Source organism: Acartia tonsa, chromosome 2, assembly GCF_053477335.1.
Source record: "Acartia tonsa isolate MP-2025a chromosome 2, ASM5347733v1, whole genome shotgun sequence".
Classification (NCBI taxonomy): domain Eukaryota; kingdom Metazoa; phylum Arthropoda; class Copepoda; order Calanoida; family Acartiidae; genus Acartia; species Acartia tonsa.
The window spans coordinates 59,573,974-59,584,881 of NC_137261.1; the positions used below are offsets into that span (position 1 = coordinate 59,573,974).

At 33.0% G+C, this 10,908-nt stretch overlaps 1 protein-coding gene across 1 annotated transcript; it reads right to left on the reverse strand.

Annotated features, from left to right (window-relative positions):
* Positions 1-339: 339 nt before the first annotated feature.
* Positions 340-9,613, reverse strand: LOC145312640 (uncharacterized). Its single transcript, XM_080151900.1, has 7 exons — positions 9,507-9,613; positions 8,330-8,409; positions 6,663-6,784; positions 6,128-6,231; positions 4,167-4,309; positions 3,638-3,727; positions 340-404 (listed from the first exon to the last, which is right to left on the reverse strand). The coding sequence occupies exons 1-7, from the start codon at positions 9,590-9,592 to the stop codon at positions 340-342; spliced, it is 690 nt and encodes a 229-aa protein (XP_080008026.1). The 5' UTR covers positions 9,593-9,613.
* Positions 9,614-10,908: the final 1,295 nt, after the last annotated feature.

The window sequence follows — 10,908 nt, forward strand, 5'->3', positions numbered from 1 at the left end:
GTTTTTTTTTTCAAATGAACCCTTTCCAAAACGTGATCTCAAATATCCGAAATTTGGGTATAACATACCCTATTAATTCCAATTGGTCGATAGGCTAGCTGGTGTTTGAATTGTTATCGCATATTAAAATGAATTCTAAAATAATAACATATATAATTAGAATGAATAAGATTTAAGAAAAATGAATAAATTTAATAGGTAGAATACAGTAATAAATATTATCCCATGATATAAAGTAGTAATGTTTTTTTTATTCTTTCTTAACTTAATTACTCGGAAAATATTGGTCAGAATTAGTAGTGATTTTCAGAGAAGTCTCATACATCTCCTGGGGTGGTTTTAGGCTATTTTTCTGACCTCTCCACCATTCTCTAGATAGTAAGGGGCAATTCCACCAGTGTAAACTTTAATTAAACTTTATTAAATACATACATAGGTTCCTAAGGTAAATCGCTATTAAGATAATATAAATTTAGGTCATTATGATAATTTGAGCTTTTATTTTAACAGGGAATGAATGTACATAGAATAAATTTCAACACTTTAAAATAATTTGCATGGCCTTAGCTAAACAAGGATGAAAACATGCATAAAGGCAAAGTAAAAAAGTTTAGTGAAATAACCTTGAATGTGAATTTGTCGCAAAATTGCTTAGATAAAGAGTTTATCTTTTGAAAGACCTAATTTTAAATATCGAAAGAATCATTGTTCTAAAAATAAAGCCAATGTTTTAAACTGAAGGGTTAAACTGAATGTTAAAAATAGCGTTCAGACTTTTGGGTAATGCTAGAGGCCTCTAGAGGCACTTGATGGAGTGGGAGAGTTGAATTCGACTACTCCGATCTTTGATTTTAGTTTTAAAAAGAAAAGAATAAAAATGGGGGGATTTTTCTGTGGACGATTTCTCTCGGGAGTGTGGTGGTGCCTCATTTCTCTCCCAAAATAGTTATACATCTTTCCAGGACCTATAAGAAGTCACATTTTAAAGGAGAACAATATCAGTTCAGCAGTTAGTGAGATACATACAGTCACAGATTCTGTTAATTTTATAAAAGAAATATAAACAGATGGAAAGCATAATGCAATTTTTAGTAGCGAAGCTACTCTATAATTCACTATGTCCGTCCGTCCGTCTGTCCGTCCGCCCGTCTGTCCGTCCGTCCGTCCGTCCGTAATTAATGAATTGGGGGAAACGTGATTTTCTCGGCTCCTATAAAAGATAGAGAGCTGAAATTTTTTGACAACATTCCCATCATTTGGTGTTTATGGTCCGATTTTCAAAATTTTTTAAGTTAAAGATATCAAAATTAAATTTCCCATCATTTGAAGGAAACAAAAATGACGGTCAGACTGCCTTTTTGCAGGTTTTTGGCTATTTTTATATATTCCACAATTTTCCCCATATCTTTGGTGTTTATGGTCCGATTTTCGAAATTTTTTCAGTTAAAGATATGAAAATTAAATTTCCTGTTGTTTGAAGAAAACAACAATGACAGTCAGACTGCCTTTTTGCAGGTTTTTGGCTATTTTTATATTTTTCACATTTTTACCCATATCTTTGGTGTTTATGGTCCAATTTTAAATTTTTTTTCAGTTAAAGATATTAAAATTTAATTTCTGGCGTTTTAAGAAAAGAAACAATGGCAGCCAAAGTACCTTTTAGCAAGTTTTTGGCTATTTTTATATGTTTGACATATTTCCCCATATCTTTTTTGGTCCAATTGGTATTTTTGGTCCAATTTTAAAACTATTTGCATTAACAGTTTCAAAATATTTTTTCCCATTGTTATGTGCATCTAGTATGTAATTTATCATTTACTAAGTATATTTGCGATTACTTTTATTTAATGAAATCTTCCAATTTAAGCACCGGAACCTTCCCCTTCCACCACCAAGTTATCAGCACCACCTCAACCCTGAGGATAAAGGATCTAAACCTGCCCTCACCTGATAGAATCACCCCCACACAGACTGTTGTTGTCACAAGTAATCATCAAACCTTCCCTCTTTAGTACCCAGACCTACCACTCAACCCCTCTATGCTTATCTACCTATTGTGCTGCTCCATGGGCTATCCTGCCTGCCCCAGACAGGGATAGCCATCTACCTAACCATTGCAATTATCTATGTTTTACTGTATGATTTATCCTTAACTATCTTTATTCCTAATCCATATGTATTTATATTATGGTTAACTGTATTCTTAATCCCCCCCACCCTTTCCAGGGATGGGGAATCATGATTGCCCAAACTGACTATTGTATATGTATTATAATGCTTTTATGTTATGATCATTTATTCCTATCCATGTAGTTATTGTTTGTTGTATATATCTTCAGTATCCTTCAACCCTTCAATAAAGTGACAACTGAAATAGATGTTGATTCTTGTCTAGTGAATGCTAGAGAAGCATAGCTTCTCTATAGTAAGGTGTCCACGTCTGTTCACACTGCCGTAGTCTTTATTCGAACTCTGGTGTCTGCCATTTACCCTAGGCGGATACCACATAAGCATAATATCAGCCTCAAGTTTTTTTTATATTGGATAAAAATTGACATTTATTATGACATATTAACGACATGCCATTTACATAGCAAAAATGGATTGCATTTTAATGGGCTACTAAAACTGATTTTAATCACATAATTTTCATTTTGATTTCCGCGAAAAGCTGTCTATAATACGATGCGATCAATAACTAAGACAAAATCTAAAAATAAAAATGGGACAATAATGTGATAAAGGATTATTCTCAAGTTTGATAAAGAAAACTTATACGTCAGTTTTTCATTATTTAGTTGTGTCCTAGATATGACACCTAGCTGCACACCACAGACAGACAGATATACGTGTCAGGGAGGGAGGGAGGGAGGAGACATTAGGGCCGTTTATTACACCAATCCTCACAGTTTTATGTTAACGTTTTCTTATTCGTTGGCTTATCAACTCTGGAGACTATTCTTGAATTTTGATTGGTTGTCTCATTAAGTTGTGTGTCCAAACGTTTTAACCACTAATTGTAATTTTATGTATCAATATTGTAGATATCAATTTATCGTCCATTGTCTTATCCCTTTTGATCCCTGACAGACAGATGTGTGTGCAATACAGAGAGCTCAGGTATCTTAAGGGTTGACCCAATGAGCGATACATTAATATACATTTCTAATAATGATAAACAAGACTATCATTACTTTAGATAGGATATATTGAAACGTCAGGACACTTTTAGTTTATAACTAACCAACGTACTATCGTACTAACTAAGTACCCTATGTTTTAATAGCCAACGTATAAATAAGATATACAAAACTTGGGTTGTTAGTTAAATTTACAATTCAATGTCAAAAAGCTTTTTCATGAATACAACCTAATTGTTATTTTCTATTCCGATCCCTTATCTGAATTTATTCTTATTGCATTATTGCATACATATGCAATTTAATAAAATGTTATTGTATTTTAGTATGACGTAAAAACTAAATGTAGGTTAAATAAACAAAAAAATAACATATGGTAAAAGAATTTTTTTAAATAAAAAATTCTAAAAAGTGGTTAATTTGTGGATAGCTAGAATGAATGTTTTTATAACCATTGCTACAATTCTGTTGATAGCAAGATAGAAAGTAGATTATACCTGGATAGCAATTGGTTTGATCAGCAGGATATACACATCCAATAGGATTTCTGTAACCGCTGCTACCATACAATGTCCAGGCTGTACATCCTAAAAAACACCTTACTAATTGATATACGTGTAGTTATTGACAGGGGAAAATTGTTGTCAATTTAGCTTGCTAATTTGTACCTTATTTAGTTAGTTCGTTTTCCCACAGGAGAGGAGGGAATGGGGTGGATGGGGGTATCGTTATTTTAGTCAGCCGAGAACGTCACTTTATCAGAGTGCACTAAAATCTGGTATATATGGATTGCTATAACATTACATGTTAGTATGTTCATCTTTTTACATATGGCATAAGTTTAATCAAATTAATTTCAATTAAATTTGAGAATATAGCTTCTTGATATTTAAAAGCCTTGAAAGTGTAAGAAATCATACAATTATTGTAGATTTAATTATTGGTACGTAGAATTTAAAAAAAATATATTTTTATCAATACAATTAACGATGTTCCAGGTAAAAAAACATTGATCTGTATTTTTACCTGTTAAAACCATACTGTTGACATTATCTGGAAATACCATATTGTCTTTGTCATTATAGGTATACTCTTCTCTACCACTGAAGTTTATCTGGTGGTAGAAATTGAGAGTGTCGAACTTGTATCCATCTGGGGCACCAGTATATCTAATTAAGAAAAAATTGCAAACATAGCGGTCATCAGGTATCTAAAGGAATAAGACAATGGCCAATAAGTTGGTGTACATTCAAAATGATGATACACAAAATTACCACTTCATAGCACATCCACTCGTCCTCGGGAAGGTGATAGATTCGAATCATAGTATATCACTGTGTCAAAACTAAAGACTTTAAAATTGGTTCCTACTGATGTTATGTCATGTGTGCAACATATATTGTTAGAGTAGGGTAAATGCCTTGGCCTGATATGGGTGCAACTTCTTACCATGCACATGACTTCTAAGACTAGGGTCGTGCTATCAAAGGGTTGGTTGTCTGAAGGATGTTTGACCATAAATAACATTAAGTAAGGTTTGGTTCAAAGATATACACTAAAATAAGATCTAGAGGTTTATCCTGTCCTTAAGCGTATCTGAAAGCACTGTTATGTGTGACGTCATAAAAATACGTCTATTTTCCATCTTTTTTCCTTTTTCACTTCTCCTTTCATCCCTCCTTTTTGACGTATTTTAATGACGTCACACTAGACACTTTCCAACGCTTTGGGTATCTGAGGCTAAGGTAAAGAATACCTCAAACTGCTGGCTGTCCTGAGGAACTGTCCAGGTACAATTGTACAGTAGTTGTCTCCAAACATGTAGAAACTGTTTCAAGTAGCTGTGCCAGAACTATAATAAATAATACCTCAAACTGCTGGCTGTTCTTAGGAACTGTCCAGGAACACTTGTACAGTAGTTGTCACCAAACATGTAGAAACTGTTTCCAGTAGCTGTGCCAGAATTATAATAAATAATACCTCAAACTGCTGGCTGTCCTGAGGAACTGTGCAGGTACACTTGTACAGTAGTTGTCTCCAAACATGTAGAAACTGTTGCCAGCAGTTGTTCCAGAATTATAATAAATAATACCTCAAACTGCTGGCTGTTCTTAGGAACTGTCCAGGTACACTTGTACAATAGTTGTCACCAAACATGTAGAAACTGTGTCCAGCACTTGTGACAGAATTATAATAAATAATACCTCAAACTGATGGCTGTTCTAAGGAACTGTCCAGGTACACTTGTACAGTAGTTGTCACCAAACATGTAGAAACTGTTTCCAGTAGCTGTGCCAGAATTATAATAAAGAATACCACAAACTGCTAGATGTTCTAAGGAACTGTCAAGGTAACTTGTACCGTAGTTATCACCAAACATGTAGAAACTGTTGCCAGCACTTGTTCCAGAATTATAATAAATAATACCTCAAACTGCTGACTGTTCTTATGAACTGTCCAGGTACACTTGTACAATAGTTGTCACCAAACATGTAGAAACTATGTCCAGCACTTGTGCCAGAATTATAATAAATAATACCTCAAACTGCTGGCTGTTCTAAGAAACTGTCCAGGTACACTTGTTCAATAGTTGTCTCCAAACATGTTCAAACTATTTCCAGTAGCTGTGCCAGAATTATAATAAAGAATATCTAAAACTGCTGACTGTTCTTAGGAACTTTCCAGGTACAATTGTACAGTAGTTGTCACCAAACATGTAGAAACTGTTGCTAGCAGTTGTTCCAGAGTTATAATAAATAGTACCTCAAACTGCTGGCTGTTCTTAGGAACTGTGCAGGTACACTTGTACAGTAATTGTCACCAAACATGTAGAAACTATTTCCATCACTTGTTCCAGAATTATAATAAAGAATACCTCAAACTGCTGGCTGTTCTTAGGAACTGTCCAGGTACAATTGTACAGTAGTTGTCACCAAACATGTAGAAACTGTTTCCAGCACTTGTTCCAGAATTATAATTAATAATACCTCAAACTGCTGGCTGTTCTTAGGAACTGTCCAGGTACACTTGTACAGTAGTTGTCTCCAAACATGTAGAAACTGTTGCCAGCATTTGTGCCAGAATTATAATCCTGGTACAACAAATCTTTCAAACTTTAATTTTTTGTTATCTTTTTGTTATTGGCGGTGATCTGGGATCAGAAAAGTTAGTAGTTAGCTTAAAACTGGACCAAAGCTATATTCTCTAAAGAGCAAAGCCCAATTGGTTTAGAAATGACTTTTTGCTTACCAAAAAAGTAATATATATTTTTTTTATAGGGGGTTAGGAGTGTCCCACCCCCAAGAAAATAGCTTAATGCCACTACTATATTACAAAAAGGGTACAGCCTAATTGGTTCAGTGGTTACCAATACCTAGATCTTATATCTTTAGACAGACAGACAGACGAACATACAGACATAGTTAAACACTATGTCTGTATGTTTGTCTATTATAACTATTAGTTATACTATTTTTTTTTTAGATAATTATAATAAAAGTTTTAAAAAGATTTGTATCCTGCCTTATCAGAGTAAAGAATCCATATACCACTCTGGACACAACAACTTTGGATCCGATTATTGAAATTATAATTTCTTAGATCTGAGATGTAATCAACAGCTTTCACTGAGCTTCCAGACAGGTCTAAACATAAATGGATATAGGATATATTATACATACATACGTGGATAAATTGACAGAGAAAAATTTGTCGCCATTTTAGCTTATGTAGGAGAGGAGGGAGATGAGTAAGGGGTCTATCGTTATTTTAGCCGGAGCGAGTACTTCTTTATCAGAGTACTTGCAAATCTGGTGCAACATCTCAGTAATATTAAAATAGCTTTGCTAATGACGTATTCATATATCATGGATTTGAAAGGAGCAAACCCAGCTCCACAATATATAGTCCAAGGCAGGATGTTTAACTAAAATATTGGATAACCCCGACCCCCCTTTTGAAGGGGTCGAAGGATGGAAAGGAAAATATTCTAACGAGAAAACTCCTGGCTACTATGTTAATTGTCTAAAATAATGAAATATTCAAAATATGTTACTTTATATATCTAAACTAGCGTGTTCGGATCTAAAAACGAATTAGCCTAAAACCATAACTGGAACTGTGTGAAGCTTTCCCAAAAAGGGAACTCAATCGGTGAAGGGATATTAAGCATCAGTCAAAAAAAACATTACTACTTTATCTAATAGGATAAACGGCAGTAAATGAAATTATATTTAGATTATAAATATGAGTAACAATAGTTATTAGATGTTTTATACTCTTTTTTGTTTATACAATAAAAATAAACAAGTGTTTTAATAAAACAATTTGAGATTATCTCATTCTGATAAGTTGAAAATTATATATATTGTTTTTTTCCACAGGGATCTAAAGGGATAAGACAATGAGGGATAAAATGATATACAATGTACATCCCCAATGATGATGCACAAATTACCCCTTCCCTAGAATAAAATGAATGTTAATTTAAATGTTTAGACGCCTAACTTAATGAAGCAAACAATCAAAATTCAAAAAAATTTCCCCAAGTCGTTAAGTCAGCGAATAAAAAAACGTTTTAATTAAACTTTGAGGACTAGTGTAATAAACAGCCTAATGTCCCCTCCCTCCCAGGTTTTATTATCAATTATTTTTTATGATTAGAATCTCTGAAAGTGTCCCTCTCCCTCATTGTTTCAATATTGAATCTTATGCTTTTATTATGTACATTTTTAAATCTTTGTAATCTTGTAATTACATTAAAAAATAGATAAGAAAATAGCCCAAAAAAATCTCAAGACATTTATTTACCTGCCCTAAAAAGAATAATAAATTCGGACAAGCATTTTCCGAGATCTTTAGCTTCAAAGGAGAAAGATTGAACAAGATCTTAGCGGATATACGATAAATATACAAGCAGACATCCTATGGTATAAACATTTAATTTGCAATTAAAGAGAAGCTTTGCTCGTTATTATTATCGTTTGCCTGCGTCTCTAGCATCTAAGGGCTCTGTATTTAAAGATTTAAAATAGCTTAAAACCATCCCATAACCTAAATTAAAACTCAAAATAGCCTACAACTATCTATTTGAGGTTTCCCTAAACTGAAAGCTTAAGCTTCAGACAAAAAAAAAACTTACTACTTTATATAAAAGGACAAACCTAATTATTAAGTATTTATTAGCATACCTGCATTTTCGTAGCATGTAATAGTTTGTTTGGTAGCTACATGTCCTTTAGGCCCTCCCATCTCAGGTTTAGTTATAGCTCTAAATAATGTAATAGTTTGTTTAGTAGCTACATGTCCTTTAGGTCCTCCAATCTCAGGTTTAGTTATGGCTCTAAATAATGTAATAGTTTGTTTAGTAGCTACATGTCCTTTAGGCCCTCCCATCTCAGGTTTAGTTATGGCTCTAAATAATAGTTTGTTTGGTAGCTACATGTCCTTTAGCTCCTCCAATCTCAGGTTTAGTTATTGCTCTAAATAATGTAATAGTTTGTTTAGTAGCTACATGTCCTTTATCTCCTTCCATCTCAGGTTTAGTTATGGCTCTAAATAATAGTTTGTTTGGTAGCTACATGTCCTTTAGCTCCTCCAATCCCAGGTTTAGTTATTGCTCTAAATAATGTAATAGTTTGTTTAGTAGCTACATGTCCTTTAGCTCCTCCCATCTCAGGTTTAGTTATGGCTCTAAATAATGTAATAGTTTGTTTGGTAGCTACATGTCCTTTAGCTCCTCCCATCTCAGGTTTAGTTATGGCTCTAAATAATGTAATAGTTTTGTTAGGTAGCTACATGTCCTTTAGGTCCTCCCATCTCAGGTTTAGTTATGGCTCTAAATAATGTAATAGTTTGTTTGGTAGCTACATGTCCTTTAGGTCCTCCCATCTCAGATTTAATCATTTGTCAATTATAAACTATCAGCACTGCGCCACTAGCATTTAGGGACTTTGTATTCATAGAGGTAAATAGGTCTGATAGGAACATAGTCAAAAACTATTCCAAAACCTAAATCTGAAATTGAAATAGTCTAAAACCATCACGGGACTTATGTAAAGCTTACATAAAACAGAGAACTTAATCAGTTCACTAGTTATTGTGATCTTAAGATTCAGACAAAAAAAAACTTTACTACTTCATATCATAGATATAAATAGATAAGACAATGGCCGATAAACTGATTTACATCCCCAATGATGATAAACAAAATTAATTCTTTGTTGTTTGAACCTTTAAACACTCGCATTAATGAACAGACCAATCAAAATTCAAAGTCCCAAAAGTTGTTAATCCAAAGAACAAGAATAGTTTACATAGAACTTTGGGGACTAGTGTAATAAACACATTCTTTCCCTTCCTTTTTACCTGGAACTTAAAATCTTTTCAGTTGTTACATCTATACAAACAACACATAAAAATATAACATTCAACAAACAATTTTTAGAAATCATTTTATCTTTTGACCAAGTTAATAATCTGAAATTGAAAACATAGTATTTTTTCTACTTACTTTTAAAAGCGAAGCTTTTCTACAATTAGAGTCGATCCGTCCGTACGTCCGTCCGTAACGGATAGATTTTTACGTTAATTTAGGCATGTTAGAATTGTCCTATCGATTTCAAACTTTGCACGATGATTCATGCTGTAGTTAGGTACGATTTTGAAAGCGTCGTAGTTCTATAATCGTTACCAGAATGCCCGTACGTCCATTTTGAACATTTTGATATTTCAGTTTTTCAAAACAATTTTTTATGTGATATAATCAAACAATTTATCTGATTTTTGGAGTACTGGTTCCTATTACAATAAGGTACAATATTATAAGCGAAGCATCTCTATAATTAAGCCCTAAAAATGTCAGTATGTCCTTTAACAGTATTCTGTATTTAAGAAGTTTTGCAACAAATGTATGTATAATTTTGATATTAATTAAAGTTTGAAATCGCTATGACAATTCTAACGTCTAAATTAATGAAAAGAGCTAACCGTTCCGGACGGATAAATGTAGGGACTAACAAACCATAATTATAGAAAAGCTTCTTTTGTAAAAACACTAAACCAATAAAAATATTGAATGATTATACAGCAGCCATCGACATCTTTTGTTCCAAATAAGAAAGGTAAAACCTATGTCACTGTTAGGATCCAAAAGCGAACTAAATAAAAAAAAATTAAACGCATTTTTGACAGTGAATATGTATAATATGTATTTATTCAGTATATGTAGGTATTGAAATTACACTTGTATATGTTAAATATAGACGTATGAAAAGTAGAATAATCAAATGTATTAAATTTTCAATACTTTTACCCTTAAAAAGATTACTAAATAAGTGAAAATGTTCAATAAATCCCAGTTTCAATATAGCTTCAAAACCGGATAGTATCCACTGGATTAGACCCAGTTTTCAACCATACTGAAAAATCATTTATTGTATCACATTTTTCACGAATTTTTTTACGAACTTTAGAATGGGAAATAATTTATCGTTTGAATATCCGCGGAAAACTGTCTATAATAATGTCTATATAAATCACAGAGACAGACATACCTTTACCTATTATCTTTCAAAATAGTTAAAAACCATCCCTCAACTTAAATGAAGACACCATGTTGGAAGAAGCAATTCAGTGTAAATAGAATCTAACGACATAGACGTCCAAGGGTGGGGGTAAAGGGGTGTTAAATCCACATTTTGCCCCCTATTTAAAAAAATACATTACTTTAAAACTCTCCTTAAGAAAACGCTTGGACGTCCCTGGCTAA

Excerpts from the sequence above, each read along its gene's own strand:
- LOC145312640 (XM_080151900.1), bottom strand. The coding sequence starts at position 9,592 with ATGATTTCTAAAAATTGTTTGTTGAATGTTATATTTTTATGTGTTGTT. Across the intron at positions 6,785-8,329 it reads TACATGCTACGAAAATGCAG|ACCTGTCTGGAAGCTCAGTG; the intron begins GTATGCTAATAA and ends ATTTATGTTTAG. Across the intron at positions 405-3,637 it reads TCAAACCAATTGCTATCCAG|TTTACACTGGTGGAATTGCC; the intron begins GTATAATCTACT and ends GTTTAATTAAAG.